The 27,861-nt window shown below is 36.2% G+C and overlaps 1 protein-coding gene across 4 annotated transcripts in view; it reads left to right on the top strand.

Moving 5' to 3' along the window:
- Window positions 1-27,861, top strand: part of LOC135216918 (prickle planar cell polarity protein 3-like) — a 597,661-nt gene that overhangs the window by 252,340 nt on the left and 317,460 nt on the right. For all 4 annotated transcript variants that reach the window (XM_064252466.1, XM_064252464.1, XM_064252465.1 and 1 more), the window contains exon 3: window positions 12,100-12,201. In XM_064252466.1, the coding sequence (XP_064108536.1) occupies window positions 12,100-12,201 (102 nt within the window). The remainder of the gene's footprint in view (window positions 1-12,099; window positions 12,202-27,861) is intronic.

The following is a 27,861-nucleotide window of genomic DNA, read 5'->3' as shown; positions in this document are numbered from 1 at the left end:
AGATCAAAAGCATTCATAGATATATTAGAAGGATATAATCCTTTCAAACTGGAACAAATCTAATGAAAACATCTTGAAAATAATTGAAGAAGTTCCAAATAAAATCCAAGTGGTCAAGAGACTCATAAAGAAAATATACATAAACCAACATATTCCGACAAAGAAATGAATAAGGTGAATCTTGTGAATATCCTAATTGATGCATTAGGAAAAAGAATGCCAAAAGCATGCAAACTGTGTAAGGTTTGGTATAGCATAGTCAATCCACAAAACCTAATCAGAAAATGTGCTGCATGCAACATTCCGACCCATCCACAGTGTGCTGAGGTAATACAAGATTTGAGAAAAGATACAAGAATTTTTTGTTCAACATGTCTATCATGGATAGACAATGTTATTAAATCAAGATTGAATGTACAAATAGTTGAGGATGAAGAAGAAGAGGAAGAGGAAGAAGAAGAAGAAAAAGAAGAAGAAGGAAAACGGAAGAGAAGTAAACAAAAATGAAATGACAGAAAAAATAAGGAAAACAAAGAACAAGATAAAAGTATGGATGCAGAGATACTCATTGATACTACATATGAGGCAATAAAGCAGCATACCTACGAAGAAATAAATTACGATATGACAACAGAAAACGCAAATCCGAAGAGGCTCTACCCAGTCTATACAATGACGGGAAAGAGGAAAAAATAGACAAGAAAGACAAAATCTGCAACCTTTTGATAAGAGGAATTGCAGATTTGGAGAAAGATGTTACTACAACATGCCTAAGATATGTCAAAAACTATGAAATATATGGTAAATGTGATACTTAGATGGATATGGGGATGATTGCAGAGATCTGCATCCAAAAATATGTAAAAAACCTAAAAGAAGGAAAAGGATGTAAGTTCGACAAAAAATGCAAATATAGCACCTGTAGCCATGAATCATAATCAAATAAATAACCAACCAAGTAATAAAATCCAAAATAAGAAAGAAACAAATAAAAGAGAGAAATCAAGAATATCGGTAAAAGAGAAAAGCAAACCACCAATGAGATATTGCAGAGGTGTCAGCAAAAAATTTCAAAGCATCAGCTCCGAAATTATACCCAAGAGATAATAACTGTATTTATTATGCAAGAGGATATTGCAGAAACAGGAGAAAAAATTGCAGATTCAGACACAAAATGAATAATTATGATGAAGGAAGATCAAAATATTTATGGAAAAGTTGGATTTTTTTAATGTCAGAATTTCTGGAAATGAAAAAAAAGAACAAAACATACCAGAACAGGAAAGAGACATGGGAAAATCCTTATTACTACCAGTATTAAATGAAGGAGAAAACACGCAAACCATCATAGTGATGAATGCGCAGGGTTTAGTTACGAGTAACTCAAAAAGAAAAATAGAGTACTTAGAAGAACTAACCCAAAATGAAAAGAAAAGAGATATAATGAAATATAAGTGAAACCTGGTATTCCCAAGAGACTGGAATGATGATCAAATAAAAGGGTTCCAAACTTATAGATCAGATAGAAAAATAGGAATAAGGAATCAAGGGGAACCGCAATATATAAAGGGAAAGACAAACAAAAAAAAGGAAAAATATATAGAAATATAGTAACTCAGAAGTGAACTAATAGCGGTAGAATTTGAATCTGAAAAATTGATGAACATAGTAATATATAGACCTCCTAATACTAAAGAGTTTGACTTAATAATTGAAAATTGATGATATATGTGAGAAATCACAAGGACTGGATATTCTCCTATCTGGTGACTTCAACTTTCCTTTCGTAATAGAATGGAAAGAACGAATAGGAGATTGTGGTTGTACTTATACATATAAAAAACGAGAGTATAGTAGTGCAGAAGATAAGAGGCAATTGAAAAGCTATTAGATATGCTACTAGAATACAACATTCAACAAATAAATCACCTGCCAACAAGAAAGGAAAATACTTTAGACCTAGTATTTGTGAACGAGATGAATTATGTTAAAGAAATAATAGTTTATAATGCGAATATTTCAGACCATAATGTCATAGAATTAACAGTTCATTCCAAAGCAGTGAAAATAGAGATAAGCAAGAAATGAAAAAGTGGGAAGGATATGGAAAATACAACTTCTACAGTAAACAAAATATAAAATGTCAGAAATTAATGAAGAATTAAACAAAGATTGGGATAACATTTTCGTAAGTGATGACATAAGGGTAAATACGGAGATATTATATAAAATATTGGAGGAAAATAGTGGAAAAATATATACCGAAGAAGAAAAGTAAACATCATTCATGCATACCAAGAGACAGAAGGATCTTGTTCCAGAAAATCAGAAAGTGGAAAAAAGGTCTTGCAAAAGAAAAAAATGCATGGAAAGTTATAGAACTAAAAAGTAAGATAGAAAATGCAGAACAAAAGATTATACAATCAAAAGAAAATGAAAAAACGGGACTTGGAAGAAAAAACCCTATTAAATATCAAGCAAAACCCCAAACTATTATACGCATATGCGAAGAAGATGAATAAAAGAAGAATAGAAATAGGCCCTCTGAGAATTGAAGGGAGATTAACGAATGAAAAAAAAGGAAAATTTGCAACATACTGGCAGAACGATATAAGAGAGAATTCACCCTAGAATAGATAATGAAGATAATGATATAGAAGTAAGGGATGAAAATAGTGAATATTTAGCTGACATAGATATTAATGAAGCTGATATTGTGCAGGCTATTAATGAAACAAAAATGGAGCTGCTGCAGGGCCTGATGAATTCCTGCTATTTTGTTAAAGAAAGTAGTTCATTCTATCGCAAAGCCACTTGCAATATTATTAAGACAAAGTGTAGATACAGGCAAGATTTATGATGAGCACAAATTAGCATATATTACCCCTACTTTCAAAAGTGGATCAAGACTAGAGGCAAGTAATGTATAGGCCTGTGAGTGCCTAAGCATCACATATTATGAAAGTGTATGAAAGGGTAATGAAGAAAAATATTATGAAACATTTAATAAAAAATAATTTGTTTAATCAACGGCACCAACATGGTTTCGTACCCGGAAAAAGTACACAAACCCAACTGTTAGTCCACCGTGAGAACATATTCAAAAATATGAAAATCGGAAAATGAAACAGATGTGGTTTATTTAGACTTTGCAAAAGCTTTTGATAAAGTAGACCATAATATTAGCGAAGAAATTAGAAAACACAATATCGTGGATAAAGTAGGAAGATGGTTAAAAGAATTTTTACACAACAGAAAACAGATAGTTATTGCAAACGACGAGAAATCGGATGAAGTCAAGGTAATATCCGGTGTGCCGCAAGGTACGGTGTTAGCTGCAATACTGTTTGTTATTATGATTGAAGACATAGACAATAATGTGAAGGATTCGGTAGTGAGTAGTTTCGCAGATGACACAAGAATAAGTAGAGAAATTACTTGTGATGAAGACTAGGAACGCTCTACAAAGAGACCTTAACAAAGTATATGATTGGGCAGAGGTAAATAGGATATGATTTAACTCTGATAAATTTGAATCAATAAATTATGGAGACAGAGAAAGAAAGATATATGAAATATAAGGGACCTAATAATGAGACCATCACAAATAAGGAAGCAGTTAAAGACCTTGGTGTGATGATGAATAGGAAAGCATGTTATGCAATGATCAAATAGCAACTCTGTTGGCAAAATGTAAAGCAAAAATGGGAATGTTGTTACGGCACTTCAAACAAGAAAAGCTGAACACATGATTATGCTTTATAAAACATATGTTCGTAGTCCACTTGAATATTGCAATATGATATGGTACCCACACTATCAAAAGGATATGCACAAATAGAGAGTGTACAAAGGTCCTTTACAGCTAGAATAGAAGAAGTTAAGGACCTAGACTACTGGGAAAGACTACAATTCTTAAAATTATATAGTCTAGAAAGGAGAAGAGAACGCTACATGATAATTCAGGCATGGAAACAGATAGAAGGAATAGCAGAAAATATCATGGAACTAAAAATATCAGAAAGAGCAAGCAGAGGTAGATTAATAGTGCCCAAAACTATACCAGGAAAAATAAGGAAAGCACACAGGACATTAATCCACTACGCACCAGCATCGATAATGCAGCGTCTATTCAATGCGTTGCCAGCTCATCTGAGGAATATATCAGGAGTGAGCGTAGATGTGTTTAAGAATAAGCTCGACAAATATCTAAACTGCATCCCAGACCATCCAAGATTGGAAGATGCAAAATATACCGGAAGATGTACTAGCAACTCTCTGGTAGACATTAGAGGTGCCTCACACTGAGGGACCTGGGGCAACCCGAACAAGATGTAAGGTCTGTAAGGTCTGTAAGGTCTCTTCCTTTATCTCTTTCCCTCTCTCTCTCTCTTCCTTTCTTTATCTCTTTCTCCTCTCTGTGAGAGGTAGGAAGAGGAGAAGGGGCTCAGGGCAGGAAGGGAGGTTCCACCCCTCCCCTTCAGTCCTTAGCTTCTTTTCCTCTCTCTCTCTCTCTCTCTCTCTCTCTCTCTCTCTCTCTCTCTCTCTTTTCCTTCTTTCTTCCTTTCTGTCTCTTCCTCTCTCTCCTTCTCTCTGTGTGAGAAGGGGCTCAGGGCAGGAAGGGAGGTCCCACACCTCCCTTCCAGTCCTTTGCTTCCCCCCCCCCCTCTCTCTCTCTCTCTCTCTCTCTCTCTCTCTCTCTCTCTCTCTCTCTATGTGTGTGTGTGTGTAAGATGTAAGGTAAGAGGCAGGAAGAGGAGAAGGGTCTCAGGGCAGAGGGGGAGATCTCACCATTCCCTTCCAGTCCTTAGCTTCTTTTCCTCTCTATATCTCCTCCTTAAATCTGTCATCTCCTGCTTCCAATCACATTGCCCTCAACCTTGTCTCTTTCGGCCTCTCTCTGCCTCATACACAGGACTTGCTACTTTCAGCGTGATAACATAATATTCTCATCGACCGGCTGCAGCCATCGAATTCTTACATAGAAATATAGAAAATTAAAGCCGAATATATATCGTGGTATGAGCATCAAGTTTTTTATTCCTCACATTTGAATCGAATAAAACTGAAATTAACATCAAGTTTTCCGATGATTGATTTTAGATATGTTCAGACAGACTGATGGAACATGAAATAATGCTACGCGTAGTGTTTTTTTTTTTTTATTAATACTTTTCCAGGTGATGATTATATTTTGACCTTATTTTTGTCGTAAATACTTCGTTAACTTGTTACCAACAACTTACCGCTAAATGTTGATACATTTACTGATTCATCCTTCATCCTAGACATTCATTCTTCCTGTGTGCCGGTGGGTAGCAAGGCTACATGAACGATTTCAGGATAAGCAGCATCGTGGCTACATTACTGAACCACCTAGGGAAGTATTCACATTCTTATTGAATGTGCCATCATTCACCAGTGGCATATCTTAGTATCTTATAACCAAATCAAAGAATATCAAATATATTCCTTCACCGTATTCTCATACTGAAAAGTATATATAGTGTGTATATATATATATATAATATATATATATATTATATATATATATAGATATCTATATATATAATATATCTAATATATATCACGTATGTTTGTGTTTGATTGCAGTGAAATGAAAGTGTGCCACATAATTGAGTTCTCTAATGAAACACTAGCTCCATGATCGAGAACCGTCTATTTCACATGGAAATGATATGATGATGTAATGCCCAAGCCATAGCTAATTCAAATGCTATTTCATATAGGTATGAGATTATGATTATTAGAATTATTATTGAACATCTATTTAGACTTATATGAAGTCCGCACTACTTGTTCCAAAGAGTAGACGGCATATTTGCTAAAATTGAGAAATCAGAGAGAGGACAGTACCCAGCAAAGAAAATTATGACATAAGAATATACTACTGCGCATTTCAGGATCGTGTCTAATTGATTTTCGTCGATAAAATCTTACCGAAGCATCGGATATGGATCGTGTTTTGGAAATAGCTATTTAAATCCACAGCCTAATTGGGAAATCTATGCAATGATGTCTAATGGTGATAATTAAGGCACTTATTAGAGTATATCAAAGAAATTTAAAAGGAAACTTAGCTAAATCTAGCAGGCTCGTAGACAGAGCTAGCAAAATGTCATTATTGAAGGACCTCCTACTCATAGATACTAGTATGACATACTTTACTAGTTACCCCGCCCATATACTTTATGAACGAAGACTCGGATGTTGGTGGTCGTATAGTAACAGTAGATAGTATATGGAATTCTTATACTGTTTCACACACTCCAACTCCCAAGTAGAGTACAATATGGGAATGGCTATTAAATGAGAATATTGATTGTGCAATACAGTTCCATGGCGCAATTCACGTTTCTTTTAACTTGAAATATGCACCAAACCTTACACACAGTTTATGAAAACCTTTGCTACCCTGGAGTTTCAAGGATACGTAAGTATCGTTTAGACACCCGCAAAATTTGCCACACGGTCGTAGGGCCTGTGTGGATAAAGACAATTATTTAGCCGATGAATAATAATACATGTAAAGTACTGATGGTATTATTAATCATAATGATAATAATTACATTATTATTCATTACAGTATTCATCATTGTTCTTGTTATTAATGTTATAATCGTCATTATTGTTATTAATAATCATACTTCGACATCAGGGAAGTAGATGATAGAGTATGCCGTATACGTACCAACACATATTGACAGATATGGTACATACACACAATACATATATGAAATTTATATATATCTATATATAATACTATGTATTAGGATGTACGTAGTATATATGTAATGTATGTATGTATGTAATGTATGTATAAGGAGGTCACTATAATAGGCAAATTGTTAAAAATGGTCGTTGCAGCTAGTCAGTGTGATAGTTTATCAGTCAAGAAAATTCAGCATTGTTTATTCTCGGTCTGAAAACATAGAAAGCCCTAGATATAAACAAAGTATTTGTATATTTCTTTTTCATACTCGTCATTTAAGTATTACTCCTATAATGGTCACGTTTGCCCTCTTGTCTAAATTGTTTGGTGCTTGTGTACTAACCACTTACATGCAACACAAAAGTAGTTTTGGAACCACGAGGACAATTTCCTAGGCTTGCCGTAGGTGAAGCAGCAATCATGTATAACCTGCTCTCGCCCTGTCGTCGCCGATGTTTACTATTATGCAAGGTTACTAGTTATATCGGGCCAAACTATCGTACCAAACGCCTCTAAATGATCGTACAATAATTTCAATATGATTTTATTTCACCAATTTCGAAGGTTTTGTATAACTGATAGTGAAAGGGTAAATTGAAATTGAGTTATAATTGCTATGTATTCCTATAGTCAACGTGAAATTGTTCAATGAAAATAGTAATATGGCCATATGTATATTTACGAAATTCCTTTGGTATAATAATTATTGTCGTATTTACGGTATATATACCAAATTCTTATTCAATTCCCGTGTTATTATCAATGGATACCGTATTATTATCGCCATTCCTAACTATGATTTGCCTATCCTTTCCTTAAATACTTATTGGACAAGAGGGTAAAAAATTTGTGTTTCTACAATCTACTGGGAACCCTGCTGTTACGTCTTCTGTCATAGTTTTCGTCACAACTAGCCTCAAATTTTTTTTATTTACTCTGATAAGTGCTTTAATTATCAATATTATTACTGCATATTTTTGCCAATTAGGCCCGTGGCTTCAAATAGTTATATCCAAAATACGATCCATATCTGATGCTTTGGTAAGATTTTATCGACGAAAATCAGTTAGACACGGCCTTTAGTATCACTCTCACTCGACATAACTAGATTTTATTTTGTTTAGTTTTGCCTGTGTAGTAGTGTAAGGTACTGTACTATACCGAAAGTTGAATACTTTGGTGCACACGTGACGCTGAACGTATGTTTAAGTATATATTAGTTTAATCAGACCACTGAGCTGGTTAACAGCTCTCCTAGGGCTGGCCCGAAGGATTAAATATTTTTATGTGGCTAGCAAGCAATTGTGGGATCCAAACCACATTATATCAAGAAATTAATTTACCTCAATGATTTGAAGTCTCAGTGTTTTAGATATAGAATGTACTTTACCTGGCAGAATTCGAGGTTTTGGGTTCTCAGGTATTTGCATATAAAACTGTGCGTTGGAACGTATTATTAGAAATTATCATATCACAGAATAACGTATTTGTCAACTCATAACTTGGGGTCTTGACAATCACCTTTAGTTCCTCTTCGAACTGGTAGGCAAAGCGTCGCATTTTCGTGCCTTTGGTAAGTTGTGAAGGTATCGGTAATTTCGAATTATATCTTGCCGTTATTCATAAATTTGAGGACATACATTGTGATTGCAGCCTGTTTTATGGATCCAGGCTTGCTATCCCAATGGGCTCCCCTGATCAGAATGATACATTTAATTGTGACAAAAGTCTCGGGTAAGTCTTTAAGGTTCATTTATAAATTAGCTTTTGTGGACTGCATTTTTATTTTTCTCATTTTCTTATTGTCAATACTGGACACTATATCTTTTAGGACTATATTTTGTAGTACGTATATGGGATTATGTATATATGTATCATTTATTTTGATTATTATTATTATATACAAAGGGAACCTAGCGCTTTAAATTATAGATTTATAAATGAAAACATCGAAAGGTTTGTGTATTATGCCGTGAGAGTGGTGTTGTAGTATTCCTTCTCATAATTTCAGTATATTCTATAATTTCATTCTCTTCTTTGTCAGTATAGTTCAGTATTATGTTATCATATTTTTTTTGCAGGTAAATAGATATTTTATCGTTGTTACTAAATTGATTAGATTTGTGTGAATGCATCTGCGATTTCTTTCCAGGATGTTTTTTTCCAGCAATCTATCTATTCTTGATATTTGGCTTGGGTTGTGGATGAGGTTGGGTGGTAGTTTGTCGAAACATTCCGGCGGATTCAGAGAAAAGAGAAGGTGGAAAAGGAAAGGAAGTTGACTGTCAGCAGGTGGCGTGAGGTTCTGCAGAGTCTTATGCTGTAGATTCAACCATGATTCAAACGTAAAGCTGCATGAGCATGACAGTGACTGCTTGTTTTTTTTTTCAGCAATAAATACCTTACAAATGAAGCCTCGGGTTTTCTATTAACGTAAAAATACTTACTTTATTTCTGATGGTTCTAAAATAATTGTATTTTTTTTAAATTTATAGACTGCCGAGACATTTCATGGCACTTTAGCGCAACATTACACATATTTCTGTTTTCTCTGTGTATTCATTGAGCGAGGAACTGAGCGATTATTTTGTATCTTTACATTACGAGATTTTATTTATTTATTTATTTTTTGCGACTTCACAATTTTGGCTTCTGTGCCATGCAACTTTCACGGGGATAACTCTCTGTTTTGGTGTGAAAGTGCCTCAGTGTTTATCTTTATAGCAAGATTTTCATCATTCATAATTCCCGTCTGTCTGTTTCTGTGTCTCTTTCGCTGAGGATATTTTGTCCTTTGGATCCGGAGCATAGCATGGTGCTATGCTGCCACGTCTGGGATATTACGTTACTATTTTTATCAATATTTTTTCTGTAAATCAGAATGAACTATTATATTAAATGAAGTATAATTGTTTTGTGCCAGTTTGTGGATATCACTCATTCTTTCACTCTCTGGTATGCAGTTGGTAGGAGATTTTATTTTTATTAATCCTTTATTAAATACAGTTTTCAGGAAGTTTCAAGATTTGATATTTTCAAGGTAGGTCAGTTTGACTGGTAATCGATAGCAAATTTCAGGGAAAATTAAACAAAGATACAATAGGTAATAAGAATTACATCTAATCGACCTGTCTTTTGGAAAGAGGTAAAATTATAGGAATCATGAAAAAAAATGATTGAAGTCCATGTTTACTTGTGTCTAGTTTCTTTTTTCCTTCCATACTGAGGTTTGCTTTTCAAGGTATTGTAAATAATATTGCATTGATTGGTACTTTTGTAAATTGATTCACTAGTTTTAGTTTATAAGAAATTAATATTTTTGTTTACTATTTTTTCTGGTTGATCTTATGAGTTTTTGTCTTCGATACATTCCCGCATCAAAAGTTATGCTGTTGTTGTATCTTTTAGTATCAGCTTTTACGCTAAAGTGAAACTTTTTGATTTCACGTATTGGTGAAGATATAATCTGTCAGAATGAGATACAGTGAAATATATCCTGCAAGTGGGCCTGTGTTGTTGCTTTGAATAATGATATCGTCTCAGTATTTTTCTTTAAATGGAGTACGTGCTTGTCAAGTTGCGTATTAGTATATCACAGATCCCTCTTTTACAAAGTAAATATTTTGGCTGGATTTGGTGCGTAGAAAGCCTTTTGCTTTGCTGTATTCATTTATGAAAATTAGATTTTTTAAAATTCACTTATCCAAATGACCAGTACTCAACGCTTGGCATGAAACCTAAAGACAAATCTAAAAGACTTTGGCGGCTTCCTGAAACACTACAGTATTATTTGCGTCTCCTTCCCTATTCAAGAAAACCCTTAAGGCAACTAGCGGTTCGAAGAAACCTTATTTACAGCGGTTTAATATTTATGCAAACTGAAAGATTTTCAAAAACAAATAATAGGGAAACATTTTTGCTGCTTCTATTTACGAAACAGCGGGCAGCTTTAATTATAATCTAAAGTTGTCAACAGGAACAGAATTCCTAGAAGATTAGTTGACCGGTTGACTGGGAAGGTATTTTTGTTGTTAATCAGTGTAGGTATGAATAAGTCAAGTCAAAGTTGAAAGTGCGTATTTTCATTCCTTGAGTATGCGACTTAGGGTAATCTCTCTCTCTCTCTCTCTCTCTCTCTCTCTCTCTCTCTCTTCTCTCTCTCTCTCTCTCAAAAGGAGCTTTGAATATATGGGACAGAATTATCAGTAACGTTAAGAACTAACAGTAAAACACTCATCTCCACAATGGGATTTTTCTGTCCAGTTCTGTGTGAGAAAAGGTGCGTAGAAAGACGCAAGTAATTTAGCTAATGGCTTGAAGAACAGGGAAGCAAAATGGTAAGCGGTCTCATTACGTAATTCAGTTGATTGTGTAAGAGAGGGGGAGAGAGAATTGGGATTAATGGACTAATGTGAGGGATCTTTTACGGGTCATCTCGTTAGCGTTATAAACAAGGCCAAGTTTATATCTTTGTGAGAAACACTGAATCGAAGGTCAGTTACATTTGGCCTCAGAGGCCCTGAGAAGCTATACTGAAAGTGACTAATTTTGTAGAGAGAGAGAGAGAGAGAGAGAGAGAGAGAGAGAGAGAGAGAGGAGAGAGAGAGAGGAGAGGGAGAGAGAGAGAGAGAGAGAGAGAGAGAGAGAGAGAGAGAGAGAGGCTCGTCTGACAATTTGCTAATTTTTTGTGAGTGCTTGGACAAGGGCAAGATTCTTTTCTCATAACCAACTGAATCATTGAAAATTTCAATTACATTTTCAGTTAACTTCGAAGCAAATTGTAAGGAAGAAAAATGGATAGGTTAACTGGTGTATCCAAGTAACTTCATCATAAAAGCAACAATGTTTAACAAATGAATTTAATGCCAGTTTCAAATGATTACCCGGTTTTCGGTGATTTTATCAGTCTCATAAATATATGTACGAATTATATGTGTTCTCTGTTTGTGTTTGATGTTAAGAACATTTACACAAACATGTGCTTCTATATGTATTTTATCCATGCAGATCTTATTGATATTTTATGTTCTTTTTGAGATCTGTTTGTACGATAATAAAAGGTTGCTAGTCGCTAATCACTGAAAGAAGTTGATCCAAGTTCAATAAATTTTGGTGTATTGGCTACTAATACATAGACTTGCTTCTTTATCAATAAAACATTGCGCTTTCCTAGCCACATTAATTTAGCTTACTATTGGAAACAATTCTTAAAGATGGTGTAAACTTCTGAAAATAGAACACAAAGCCTTTTTTTAATTAAATTTTCCTTAAACGAGTGGTAGATCTTTTTATCTTGACTTTGGGCTGTCTCGTAAACATTCACTACTGCATGAATGATAACTCTACCCCTTTTCACTGCCTTACAGGAAGACGTGTCAGAGCTGCAAATGTACCAGGGAACTGCATGATGTCTACCACGAGGATTGGGTCAACGTGCGTGAGCGTCTCGGCCTTGGAGACTCTCTAGGGTGAGTACTGCCGAACCTAACCCGGTTTTCGAACAGAATCGAAGCTAACCCATTTTTCAAACAGAATCGAACCTACCACGGTTTTCGAACAGAATCGAAGCTGACCCATTTTTCAAACAGAATCGAACCTAACCCGGTTTTCGAACAGAATCGAAGCTAACACCCATTTTCAAACAGAATCGAACCTAACACAGTTTTCGAACAGAACAAACCCTTTTTCGACCTAACCCCTTTTTCAAACAGATTTTTCGAACCTAACACGGTTTTTTCGAACAGAATCGAAGCAACAATCAACAGAATCGAGAACAGAATCGAAGCTAACCCATTTTTCAAACAGAATCGAACCTAACACGGTTTTCGAACAGAATCGAAGCTAACCCATTTTTCAAACAGAATCGAACCTAACCCGGTTTTCGAAGGAGAATCGGAGTTAACCCGGTTCTCGAAGAGAATCGAAGCTAACCCGGTTCTCGAAGAGAATCGAAGCTAACCCGGTTCTCGCAAGAGAATCGAAGCTAACCCGGTTCTCGAAGAGAATCGAAGCTAACCCGGTTCTCGCAGAGAATCGAAGCTAACCCGGTTCTCGAAGAGAATCGAAGCTAACCCGGTTCTCGAAGAGAATCGAAGCTAACCCGGTTCTTGCAGAGAATTTAACCCGGTTCTCGAAGAGAATCGAAGCTAACCCGGTTCTCGATGAGAATCGAAGGTATCACGGTTCTCGAAGAGAATAAAGTTAACTTTATCCAACCAGGAATTGAGTGTATTTATTAATTTTGTTTTCCTGTTAAATTAAATCTAAACATTTTTCCCTTATCAAAATAAATTATGGTAGAAAGTTAGTTCATGAAGAGATGTTAGGATCCCAAACTGGAATGCATTGTTAGGAATAGATTAAAAAAAGTTCATTTTATAATAAAGATTGAAAATTAATCAATATTAGAGTATCGAAGAGTAAAGCGAAATGTGATGTAATGGGAAGTTTGCGTTTTCACACTTACTTGTAAGTTCATCCAGAGCATCAAGCAGTGGCGAGTTTTTACCTCAAAATACAATATAGGCACACAATATAATTTTTTTGGCGGGCAATTTCGTACTTTCTAGTGAAGTCCCACGGTAAACACCTGTTAGGCCAAACAGCGACATGATAAATTGTTATAAAATCATATTTTTCATTTTAGGGGAATGGAAGGTATTATTGATTTCACAGACTTTTTTTTAGTATTTTATTTATTTATGCTTTTTTCTTTGATAGGAAAAACCATTTCAATTTTTGGAAGGTCAGAAAAATGATTATTCGAAATATTGGCGTTTCAAAACTTAGATCAGTATAGTGATTATAGAAATGAGACACTACCAAACATGAAATATCGGGTAAATTATTATGCGAATAGCGCTCTTCGAGATTTAGGAAATCACTAATATTAACTAAGGAACTATCAAAGACTCTTTGGAACTATTTATAAGCTATATATGACCCCACGGCTATTTCACATATCCTTTAACGTTCATCATACTCTTTGTCACTTTGTCCTTAAGAGCCAGATATCCAGTACTGTGCTTTCTATATCCATCAATTGTATCAAGAGGTTCGCTAATGCATTTCCAAATTAGCTTGTAAATAATAAACTGAAAATACGACCTCGCAGCTATAATGAAACAGGGAAGTTACAGAAACCCGTCAACTTTATATATCTCAATTTGCAACGTTTCTTCACTTAATTGGTATTTCATTATTTTTTAAATCGAGTAGTACATTTTTAGACGAGGTTCATTTTCCTGAAAAATATTTTGAACTGAGTGATTAGTGTAAAATGCAGTTTATTTTAGCCCACAAGTTGAATGGAGTTACTGTTAAGTGTGGGATATCTTGAATGTACAAACGTTGCTGTTCTGTAGGGTCTTTGTTGTTAATTATAGGAGGGCGCCAGACCCCCGAAACATCTGCTAAATTGAGTGGCTACTGAATTGCACCCTGTCATTCATATACATACATACACACATATATATATATATATATATATATATAGATATATATATCTATATATATATATATATATATATATATATATATATATATATATATATAAATATATATATATATATATAATATATATATATATATATATATCACATTACCGGATTCATATACATATATCGAGCTGCAATGTCCTTTAATATCTAATTCGCTCTACCTCGGAATTAATATATTTTTCTATATGCTTAACCGAAGGGGAATTTTTTCTCGATAATAGATACCTGTACTTGGCGCGAACGCAGGTACATAATAAATCCAGGAAACGTCAGGGGAAGCGGAACCACCCAGCTACCGCGAGAGGCTAAAGGTTTATGTCTCTCTCACCTCAAAACTTTCTCGCGCTGAAGTATTCGTTGGTTTGAGACAACATCAACCCGCCTCGACTCCAGGTAGTTAAGTAGCGCTTTTGACAGCACGTAGCATTTACATAAGTCATATCACATTACCGTGATTCATATACATATATCGAGCTACAATGTCCTTTAATATCTAATTCGCTCTACCTTCGAATTAATATATTTTCATATATGCTTAACCGAAGGGGAATTTTTTTCTCGATAATAGATTTACCTGTACTTGGGCGCGAACGCAGGTACATAATAAATCCAGGAACGTCAGTGGAAGCGGAACCACCCAGCTACAGCGAGAGACTAAAGGTTTATGTCTCTCTCACCTCAAATACTTTCTCGCGCTGAAGTATTCGTTGTTGGTTTGGAGAAACATCAACCCGCCTCGACTCCGGTAGTAAGTAGCGCTTTTGACAGCACGTAGCATTTACATAAGTCATATCACATTACCGTGATTCATATACATATATCGAGCTACAATGCCTTTAATATCTAATTCGCTCTACCTCCGGAATTAATATATTTTCATATATGCTTAACCGAAGGGGAATTTTTTCTCGATAATAGATTTACCTGTACTTGGGCGCGAACGCAGGTACATAATAAATCCAGGAACGTCAGTGGAAGCGGAACCACCCAGCTACCGCGAGAGGCTAAAGGTTTATGTCTCTCTCACCTCAAATACTTTCTCGCGCTGAAGTAATTCGTGGTTTGGAGACAACATCAACCCGCCTCGACTCCGGTAGTTAAGTAGCGCTTTTGACAGCACGTAGCATTTACATAAGTCATATCACATTACCGTGATTCATATACATATATCGAGCTACAATGTCCTTTAATATCTAATTCGCTCTACCTCGGAATTAATATATTTTCATATATGCTTTAACCGAAGGAAGGGGAATTTTTTTCTCGATAATAGATTTACCTGTACTTGGGCGCGAACGCCAGGTACATAATAAAATCCAGGAAAGTCAGTGGAAGCGGAACCACCCAGCTACGCGAGAGACTAAAGGTTTATGTCTCTCTCACCTCAAATACTTTCTCGCGCTGAAGTATTCGTTGGTTTGGAGACAACATCAACCCGCCTCGACTCCGGTAGTTAAGTAGCGCTTTTGACAGCACGTAGCATTTACATAAGTCATATCACATTACCGTGATTCATATACATATATCGAGCTACAATGTCCTTTAATATCTAATTCGCTCTACCTCGGAATTAATATATTTTCATATATGCTTACCGAAGGGGAATTTTTTTCTCGATAATAGATTTACCTGTACTTGGGCGCGAACGCAGGTACATAATAAATCCAGGAACGTCAGTGGAAGCGGAACCACCCAGCTACCGCGAGAGGCTAAAAGGTTTATGTCTCTCTCACCTCAAATACTTTCTCGCGCTGAAGTATTCGTTGGTTTGGAGACAACATCAACCCGCCTCGACTCCGGTAGTTAAGTAGCGCTTTTGACAGCACGTAGCATTTACATAAGTTATATCATTACCGTGATTCATATACATATATCGAGCTACAATGTCCTTTAATATCTAATTTGCTCTACCTCGCAATTAATATATTTTCATATATGCTTAACCGAAGGGGAATTTTTTTCTCGATAATAGATTTACCTGTACTTGGGCGCGAACGCAGGTACATAATAAATCCAGGAACGTCAGTGGAAGCGGAACCACCCAGCTACCGCGAGAGGCTAAAAGGTTTATGTCTCTCTCACCTCAAATACTTTCTCGCGCTGAAGTATTCGTTGGTTTGGAGACAACATCAACCCGCCTCGACTCCGGTAGTTAAGTAGCGCTTTTGACAGCACGTAGCATTTACATAAGTCATATCACATTACCGTGATTCATATACATATATCGAGCTACAATGTCCTTTAATATCTAATTCGCTCTACCTCGGAATTAATATATTTTCATATATGCTTAACCGAAGGGGAATTTTTTTCTCGATAATAGATTTACCTGTACTTGGGCGCGAACACAGGTACATAAATAAATCCAGGAACGTCAGTGGAACGGAACCCGGAACCCACCCCGCTTACCGCGAGAGGCTAAAGGTTTATGTCTCTCTCAACCCTCAAATACTTTCTCGCGCCTGAAGTATTCGTTGGTTTGGAGACAAAAACATCAACCCGCCACGACTCCGGTAGTTTTAAGTAGCGGCTTTTGGACAGCACGTTAGCATTTTACCATAAGTCATATCACATTACCGTGATTCATTAAAATACATATATCGAGCTACAATCGTCCTTTAATATCTAATTCGCTCTACCTCGGATTATGACTTATGTAAATGCTACGATGCTGTCAAAACAAAAGCGCTACTTAAACTTACCGGAGTCGAGGCGGGTTGATGTTTGTCTCCAAACCAACGAATACTTCAGCGCGCAGAAAAGTTATTTTGAGGTGAGAGAGACATATAAACCTTTAGCTTCCTCGCGTTAGCTGGGTGGTTCCGCTTCCAATGACATTCCGGATTTATTATGTACCTGAGTTCGCGCCCAAGTACAGGTAAATCTATTATCGAGAAAAAAATTCCCCCTTCGGTTTAAGCATATATAAAATATATTAATCCGCGGAGAGCGAAATTAGATATTAAAGGTACATTGTAGATCGATATTGTAATGAATCACGGTAAGGTGATATGGGACTATGTAAATGCTAAGTGCTTGTCAAAAGCGTACGTAACTACCGGGAGTCGAGGCGGGTTGATGTTGGCTCAAAACCAACGAATACTCAGCTGTAGAGGGAAAGTATTGAGGTGAGAGAGACATTAAACCTTTAGGCCTCTCGCGGTAGCTGTGTGTGGTTCCGCTTCCAATGACGTTCCTGGTTTATTATGTACCTGCGTCGCGCTCATTACAGCGTAAATTCGATTATCGAGAAAAAAACTTCCCTTCGGTTAAGCATATATGAAATATATAAAATTCCGAGGTAGAGCGATTAATATTAGGAACATTGTAGCTCGATATATGATATGAATCATGGTATGTGATATGACTATGTAAAGCTACGTGCTGTCAAAAGCGTACTAACTAACGGAGTCGAGGCGGGGTGATGTGTCTCCAAACCAACGAATACTTCAGCGCGAGAAAAGTATTTAAGGTGAGAGGGAATGAGAGATCATAAACCTTTAGCCTCTTGCGGTGGTTAGCGCCCCCGGGGTTGGTTCCGCTTCCACTGACGGTCCTGGATGTAATATGTACCGCGTTCGCGCACAAGTAAGGTAAATCTATTATCGATGAAAAAAATCACCTTCGGTTAAGCATATAGAAAATATAGTAATTCCGAGGTATAGCCGCGAATAGATATTAAAGGACATGGTAGCTCGATATATGTATATGATCACTGCGGTAATGTGATATGACTTATGTAATGCTACGTGCTGTCAAAAGCGCTACTTAACGTACCGGAGGCGAGGCGGGTGATGTTGTCTCCAAACCAACGAATACTTCAGCCGAGAAAGTAAGAAAGTATTGAGGTGAGAGAGACTAAACCTTTAGCCTCTCGCGGTTAGCTGGTTTTGGTTCCGCTTCCACGGACGTTCCTGGATTATTAGTACCTGCGTTCGCGCCCAAGTACAGGTAAAATCATTATGAGGAAAAAAAATTCCCTTCGGTAAGCATATATGAAAATATATTATTCGAGGGTAGAGGAATAGAATTAAAGGGACATTGTAGCTCCGATATAGTATATGAATCACGGTAATGTGATATGACTTATGTAAATGCTACGTGCTGTCAAGAAAGCGCTACTTAAAAACTACCGGAGTCGATAGGCGGGTGATGTTGTCTCAAACCAACGAATACTCAGCGCGAGAAGTATTTGAGATGTGAGAGAGGACATAAACCTTTATAGCCTCTCGCGGTAGCTGGTGGTTCCGCTTCCATGAAGTTCCGACTTTATATGTACCTGCGTTCGCGCCCCAAGTACAGGTAAATCTATTATCTCGAGAAAAAAATTCCCCTTCGGTTATTAAGCATATATGTGAAAATAGATTAATTCCGAGGTTAGAGCGAATAGATATTAAAGGACATGTAGTGATATATGGATATGAATCCATGGTAATGTGGATATGACTTATGTTAAATGCTACGTGCTGTTCAAAAGCGCTACTTAACTACGAGTCGAGGCGGGTGATGTTGTCTCCAAACCAACGAATACTTCAGCGCTGGATGAAAGTATTTTTAAAAAAGGTGAGAGAGAGCATAAACCTTTAGACTCTCGCGGTAGCTGGGTGTTTACGCTTTCACTGACGTTCCTGGATTTAATATGTGTACCTGCCCTGTTCGCCGCCCAAGTAGAGGTAAATCTATATATCCGAGAAAAAAATTCACCTTCGGTTAAGCATATATGAAAATATATAATTCCGAGGTAGAGCGAATTAGATATTAAAGGACATGTAGCTCGATATATGTATATGAATCACACGGTATTAATTGTGATATGACTTATGTAAATGCTACGTGCTGTCAAAAGCGCTACTTAACTACCGGAGTTCGAGGAGGGTTGATGTTGTCTACAAACCAACGAAGACTTCAGCGCCGAGAAGATTGAGGGGAGAGAGACATAAACCTTTAGCCTCTCGCGGTAGCTGGGTGGTTCGCTTACACTGACGTCCGGATTGGATTTATTAGTACCAGCGTTCGGCGCAAGTACAGGTAAATCTATTACGAGAAAAAAATTCCCCTTCGGTTAAGCATATATGAAAATATATTAATTTCCGAGGTTAGAGCGAATTAGTATTAAAGGACATTGTAGCCTCGATATATGTATATGAATCACCGGTAATGGATATGACTGATGTAAATGCGTACGTGCTGTCAAAAGCGCTACTTAACTACCGGAGTGAGGCGGGTTGATGTTGTCTCCAAACCAACGAAATACTTCAGCGCGAGGAAAGTATTTGAGGGAGTAGAGACATAAACCTTTGCCTCTCACGGTACTGGGTGGTTCGCTTCCATGGACGTTCCTTTGGATTATTAGTACCTGCCGTTGCGCGCCCAAGGTACAGGTAAATCTATATATCGAGAAAAAAATTCCCTTTCGGTTAAGCATATATGAAAATAATTAATTCCGAGTAGAGCGAATTAAGATATTAAATGGACCATTGGTAAGCTCGCTATATGTATATTGAATTTCACGGTAATGTTGATAAAAAATTGACCCCTTATAGTAAATTGCTAGTGCTGTTCACAAGCGCTACTTAACTACCGGAGTCGAAAAGGCGGGTGATGTTTGTCTCCAAACCAAACGAATAACTTCAGCCGCGGAGAAAGGTATTTGAGGGGAGAGAGACATCAACCTTTAGCCTCTCGCGGTAGATGGGGGGTTCCGCTTTCCAACTTGAACGTTTCCTGGATTTATTAAATGGGTACCTGCGTCGCGCCAAGTTACAGGGTACATCTAATTACGAGAAAAAAATTTCCCTTCCGGTTAAGCATAATGAAAATATATTAATTCCGAGGTTTGAGGCGAATTAGATAATAAAGGACATTGTAGCTCGGATATCTATAATGTATCTGACACGCGTAATGTGAATGACCTATGGTAAATGCTAACGTGCTTGGTTCCTCTTTCCTTCAAAAGCGATACTTAACTACCGGAGTCGAGGGCGGGTTGATGTTGTTCTCAAACCAACGAATACTTCAGCGCGAGAAAGTATTTGAGGTTGAGAGAGACATAAAACCTTAGCCTCTCGCGGTAAGCTGGGTGTTCCGCTTCCACTGACGTCCTGGATTTATTATGTACCTGCGTTCGCGCCCAAGTACAGGTAAATCTATTATCGAGAAAAAAATTCCCTTCGGTTAAGCATATATGAAAATATATTAATTCCGAGGTAGAGCGAATTAGATATTAAAGGACATTGTAGCTCGATATATATATATATATATATATATATATATATATATATATATATATATATATATATATAGCATCGGTGGAAGGAGAAATACGAAAAATCATTTTAATGTAATCGATTACGCTCACGTTTCAGCACCATGTGTCCCATTTTCCAAGTTAAAAATTAAAAAGAACAACAGAATTGAAAATAGATTTAGATTAAAAAACATATAAAGTTATTTCTTGACATGAAGAAATGAAAAGGGAGGTACAAAAAAAAGGAACAGTGATTACCAGTAGTGCTGAAGGCAAAAGCTGAGTAACTAACTGTCTGGGTCCGTTTTGGCTCCGACGGAAACTCAAGAGAGTTACAGAGGAGTTGACGTGGACTGAGTATTTAATAAAAAGAGTTTCGAGTATTGACATTTGGTGTTCGTTTGGAGCTTTGCTTATTATTTTGAAATCCCTGTAATTAATATTGCACTCGCATTTTTTCCCACGGTCTTTAACACAGGAAAATTCGGGGTTTGATCGTTTGACGCCCGAACGACAGCTAACTCCACGATGGGAGTTCAATCTTAGCTTCAACAACCTCTGGGTGGAGCCCACGTACTTCCCCAGGTCACATCTGGGGCAATTAAACCAATATATGACTCTTGAGGTCATCAAAGGAAGCAGACTCTCTTTATATTTGAACAAAGACTTAATAGTCATTGGATTACATGGAATTAGTTTTAAATCGACTGCTGGTAGGTGTTTGCTTACGATAAGCCTTAATTCTTGATAAGTTAATTATATCTTAGTTTTACCAGACCACTGAGCTGATTAACAGCTCTCCTAGGGCTGGCCCGAAGGATTAGATATTTTTACGTGGCTAGGAACCAATTGGTCACCTAGCAACGGGACCTACAGCATATTGTGGGATCCGAACCACACTTATTCGAGAAATGAATTTCTATCACCAGAAATAAATTCCTCTGATTCCGCGTTGGCCGAGCCGAGATTCGAACTTCGTACCACCGGATTGGCAGCCGAGCGCGAAAACCACTCGTCCAGCGAAGACTTTAAATCTTGATAAATGTGTCTATCATAGATTAGGGGGACATTAGCGTAGAAAGGTAGTTTAGGTACCGTTGGTATTTCAAACTGTGGGTGGAAGATATCATTTAGAAATTTTCGCAATTGTTTGTAAAAGAGCTCTGATGGTAAACAGTTATTTACAAAGTATTGGTGGAGAAACATAATTTCTTCATGAAACGCATTCCGCCCCGACGTTAAAGTAAACGCCCTGTGAAAGAGAGTAGACAGGGAATTAACTTAAAATTAAAAAAGCAGTGGCTGTAAAAGTTACAACCCAGACCAGTAAACGTTCTCTTTCTAAAAACTGTGGTATTCAAATTTTCGTCAAGTCTAAAAACCGACACATCAAGGAAGGGCAGTTTATTCTCATTTTTGTATTCGATTGTGAACATAATGTTTGGATGCATTTCGCTGGCAAATTCTAGGAATTCGTCTGCCCGATCTTGATTTCTAAATAATAGAAATGTGTAGTCAAGATGTCTGCTATAAAAAAGAGGGTGACAAGCCAGAGGACAGTCGTCCAGCAACTGCTCTTCTAGGGAGCACATGGAAATATTAGCACAAGTGAGACCTAATGGTGATCCCATGGCCATACCATAGACTTGTAGTACGTTTGCTTTTCCATTACAAAGTGAAGGCAGCGTCCATCACGGCCAACTGAAGTAACTTCTTAAAGTCCGTTATATTAAAATGATTAAAAACAACATCTGGGTTCGGAAAAATTCGATTTAAAACAATTCCAATTTTTTCTTCCACTGGAATATTAGTAAAAAATGACTCGACATCCAGACTAGCCATAAAAAGGTCCTAGTCTTGTGGTAAAATCCTTTCTTTCAAATTTTCAGAGTTTTTTTTTTCTACTGTACTCATTAGTACTTAAAAGGAGCTAAAAGTGGGACAAGAATTTTGGCCAATTTATATTATTGGGGGAATCATATGAGGTGAGTATGGGTCTCATTGGAATACCATGCGAAAAAATGCAGTTGCAGTATTGATTACAATGATTTCAAAATAATAGGCAAAGCTCCAAACGAACACCAATTGTCAGTACTCGAATCTCTCTTTATTACACAACTGGTTCCCCAATTAAATACTCAGTCCACGTCAACTCCTCTGTACCTCTCACTTAGCGCCTCAGTGGCGTGGTCGGAATGGTCTTGGCCTGCCACCTAGGCGGCTGCGAGTTCGATTCCTGGGTATTCCATTGAGGTATGAGAGATATGTATTTCTGGTGATAGAAGTTCACTCTCGACGTGGTTCGGAAGTCACGTAAACCCGTTGGTCCCGTTGCTGAATAACCACTGGCTCCATGCAACGTAAAAACACCGTACAAACAATCTGTACCTCTCTTGAGCTCCCGTCGGAACCAAAACGGACCCTGACAGTCACTCAGCTTTTGCCTTCAGCAATACTGGTAATCACTGTTCCCTTCTCTTGTACAGTAAGTTCCAAAACTGAAGCGACAAATTTCAGAGAATTTCGTTCGAAATTCACTAACTGGCAACTACAACTCGTAGCTGAAAATTTTTTTTTTTCTACAGTGAAAGCTCTATCAAGCAAAATAAAGCTAACATATGATGCACAAATATAAAATCTATGATATTTATAACATTCATAAGAAAAAATTACGGTAATAGTAATTATTTTAAAGTATAGCAATTACTTCAAACTATAGAAACGAAACAATTTGAAATTCTCGTTCAACACAGGATTACCAACATTACCAATGTATATTTCGAGCAATGTGGAAACAAATATTTAATATTATAGTGTATTATCAATTATTTTAGCGAGGATGCATAAAACCATGTAAGTATCAATAGAATGTGAAGGAAAAATCTCTGCGACATTAAACATAATCAACCATGAATGCACCTAGATTCAATTAGAAGTTAGGGTGGTTGGTAGTTCTGATTCTTGCTTCTAGGACCGAGCATAAAACACCATCTTCGAGAAAGGCTCTAACCTCTGCTGCTACCTTCAGGTGACTAGGCCTAGTTCCGGGCATTGCAAGGCTTACAATGCAGGGCCACTTTCTGTTATTTAGGCAAAGGTAGAACCATCAGGACCGACACCAGGACCTGTTCTTGCACCTGGGAAACAGACTCGCTATATAAAAATTAAGAAAGTCGGTCGCAAGGAACCAGAACACCCGTAAAATCGCCATCTGGTTAAGTAGGGAGACGACAGACCCCAACAACCCCTTACCCCCTCTACCTCTACCTCTACCCACAATACTAACTCCACCTTTTCACTTCAACCTATTACCTCAAATCTTCGAATCATATCCCAACCATGAAATTAAAGACTGAATTTGCGTAAGTGGGCGTATCATAAGGGAGTGATATCACCCAAATTCAAATTTCCACTGACAACCAGTAATCAGTTCGATCCAGTCAGTATTATTGCATAACAGAAATTTATGAGTTTTTGGGGATATTATATTATATATATATATATAATACTATTATATAATATATATATAATATATAATATACCCCAAAAACTCATAATTTCCTGTTATGCAATAATACTTGCTGGATCGAACTGATTACTGGTTGTCAGTGGAAATTATATATATATATATATATATATATATATATATATATATATATATATATATATATATACATATATATATATATATATATATATAAAAGAAGCACCGAGCATGACCAATAGGCCTAGTGCTCGATTCTTAAAACAGGCCTCTGGTTATTCTTGATAGATAAAAACGTCCTGAGAGGAGGAGAGAGAGAGATAGAGAGAGAGGAGAGAGAGAGAGAGAGAGAGAGAGAGCATAACAGGGGATACTCGAATTAAAATAATGCTCGCCAAGCATATTCACACTCCGGATCGTATGGACAAAAATAGTTTCACTTATGCACTGAAAAAAAAAAAGTGGAAACCTACGAAAATACTTGTTTGGTGCGACCCTGAACGCAATTCCGCATGCAAAAATTTGCACAATCGAGAAATTCCATGAAATTATAAACTAACAAGCTGGAAAAATATATTTCCTTGATTCTTGAAATAGGCCTAACCATGTAACCAACACTAAACGCGCACATAACTTAGATTTCGTTTTTTTTTTTTATACCAACTTGTCTTATTTATATTTCATTTAATCAGATGCTAAAATTCTCTGTGCGTTATCAAAAGAAATCATAATAACTTTCGATATAACGCTATAAAAGTAGAAAGTTAATTTACAAATATTAGGCCAATGCTTATGCACTCGGTTCCTGCTGCCACTCTATGGTGAACACTTCATATCACACTTTGGAAGCCGCAGATGTTTCTTTGGGGAAATTCTTTTGTTTCTATTAATAAACAATTACTGAACTAACATTGCTCATTCACTGTGGAAATACTTTGTGCGCTTATACAGTTAATCACTGATACGTATTATCAGATAAATAGGATGACAATAATTGGAATAAAATATGCTAACTGGCAACCCCATGAGTTTCTATAGAGGTACGATCAATTCTGAGATTTGTCGCTTCACTTCTGGAACTTACTGTACCTCCCTTTACATTTCTTCACGTCAAGAAATAAATTTTTGTTTTTTAATCTGTCTATATTTAATTCTGTTGTTCTTTTTAATTTTTAGTTTCGAAAATGGGACACAAGGTCCTGAAACGTGAGCGTAATCAATTACATTAAAAGGATTTTGGTATTTCTCCTTCCTCCGATGCTGTTCATCAGGTTTCAAGCAACCGCCTTCAACTTTAGTATGATATATATATATATATATATATATATATATATATATATATATATATATATATGTTATACATACATATATATAATATGTATGCATATATATACATGTGTGTGTGTGTTTGCAAGAAAGGTCCATGTCAACAACGAGTTCTATTTCGGTAAAAGCCCGGTGTCTTAAGATATTACCCAAGAATTTTTGACGTCATTTCCGGAATAGCGGCTGGTTATTCTCGGAAGTTTGAAAGGAATGTTGTGGCATTTTCTCGATACCCCTTAGATTTATAAATTATTAGCGGATAAACAGATATTTGGTCATAATTTTTAAAGTGGTAGGTATTTTGATAGAAGAGAAGCACGGTCACAGATTGGTATATTGGTAATCTTTTGAAAAAAATTAACTACTTATGTACGTACATCATTATGGACATGTTTTTGCATGGATTTATATGCCTTTATATTTTTCATAATTACAAGGCTCTAGATGGCTGGGTATGTTCCCAATACACACACAAACACACACACATATGTATTTATGTATATATATATATATATATATATATATATATATATTATATATATATATATGTGTGTGTATGTAGGTAGTATATATATATATATATAATATATATAGATATATAATATATATAAATATACATTATATATATGTGTATGTATGTATGTATGTATGTATGTGTGTTTTTAATCGGCTACCTTTACTGGCGTATAAAGTGAATGAGTAAATATAGAGTTTAATTAAACAAAGAAATTAAACAGAATTACTTACAGTACTCAATAGTTATCAGCTACGACCTTTAGAGATGTAAATAAAACCATAGTTACTGCTACATGCTTACTTTAACATATAAAGATGCTCCTCAGCAGCTCAATGAGCCTTCTACACACACTGTGCCATTCTTCTCTCTAACACACATACAGACACACACACTCGCTTGATGAATATTAGGCCTTTCTGTTCCAGCACCATCTATTCAGTACTTAATAGGTCTTTCTCATTTCCTTTCCCACTATAATCTTTTAACTATTTCTGTGTATTATGTACAGATACCAACTGCAGTTCAACATGCGCTAATATTTTCCATTTAAGAAGTTACATAATTTCTGAATCCATTTATGACAACTTTTTTTTTTCAGAACTTTACATCTATATATCCTGTCCTGTCCCTGACCTCGTGCAATGGTTTCATTAACTAAAACATTAAACAGTCGTGGAACATTTCTGTCACATCTACAATATTGGATTGGATTTCACCCTTTCAGTTGTTCTTAGACCACCTGAATTCATAAAGAAAAATTCTTATCCAATACTTCGATCTCCGTTAATTTTCGTTCAGTATTTACAATGTACTTCCATGAAGGGCGAATACATTTCAAATCATGGCTCCCGTAAGCACTCCAGTGCTCTTCCAAATGTTTTGCAAATATCTTGGGCTTTTCTTGTTTCACATTTGTGATTGAGTCTCTTATTTTACCGTCATCCGTTACATTCCCTCCCAAATATCTAAACGAATCAAGTGCTTCCATTCTTCCTTCATCCATGTTAAAATCCATTGTTCCCTTTACACTCGAAACCTGATTCTAGCTCATATTGACGTTCATCTTTCTCCTCTTGCAAATACATTGAAACCTTTCCTGGGGTAAAGTTTCTCTTCACTCTATTCGCAACCTACTTTCTAATCCAACAACTTTACACGAACGAACATCTGTGTCCTTTCTATAACTTAATGTATCGTTCAATCACTAAAGATGTTAAGTAGCCGTGGAGAAACAATGCACCCTCATCGTAGACACTTTGACATCAAACCAGTCCTTTTTACGTCAGCATTTTGTAACACACTTTTCACTTTAAAAAATTAATCCCAGTATAAAAGGATTTCTAAACTAACTCCCTGCACTTTCATCATAGAATTGTTTAGGTGTGCTTTTGCCACATACAGCTTTTTTCCCCTTACTTTTCAACTTAACGTTGTAGAATTTGGACAATCTCGGATTTGATAAAAATAAAGAAAAAATTTCTTTGATATGTTGAATGATAAATTCGTTCGCTTAAAGATAATTTCAGGATACTTAATTTCTTCTTTTAAATATGTGCTTTATGAAAGCGATAAAGTACAAAAAAAAAATGTTGCGTATTTTGCACAGGTGTATCAGGAGCCTCATTTTTAAACACTTATATGTCAATTACAGCTAAGATATGGATTATAAAGAGCATTATGCCAAGGATGGCTATGCCTGGTCTGGCATGTTAATAGAATACCCAGGAATTTTGTATGATAAGTTTTCAAGTTACTGTGAGACGCTTTTTTTCTAGATTGGTCTTTAGAATAAGTTATTTTGAGCAGGAATGTAGCCACATCCTCTGTTAGGGTTACCTGAAATCTATGCTTTGAAAGAGTTGTGTAAAACCATCATGTGAATCTGGTATGTTGAGCATGTCTGTAGAAATACTTGGGGGATATTGGTATAGAATGTCACAAAATTATATATATATATATATATATATATATATATATCTATATATATATATAGATATATAATATATATATATATATATAATATATAATATAATATATATATATATATATATTGTT

This window comes from Macrobrachium nipponense, chromosome 6, assembly GCF_015104395.2.
Source record: "Macrobrachium nipponense isolate FS-2020 chromosome 6, ASM1510439v2, whole genome shotgun sequence".
Classification (NCBI taxonomy): domain Eukaryota; kingdom Metazoa; phylum Arthropoda; class Malacostraca; order Decapoda; family Palaemonidae; genus Macrobrachium; species Macrobrachium nipponense.
The sequence above is the reverse complement of the archived record's forward strand: the minus strand, read 5'-3'. Positions and strand labels throughout refer to the sequence as shown.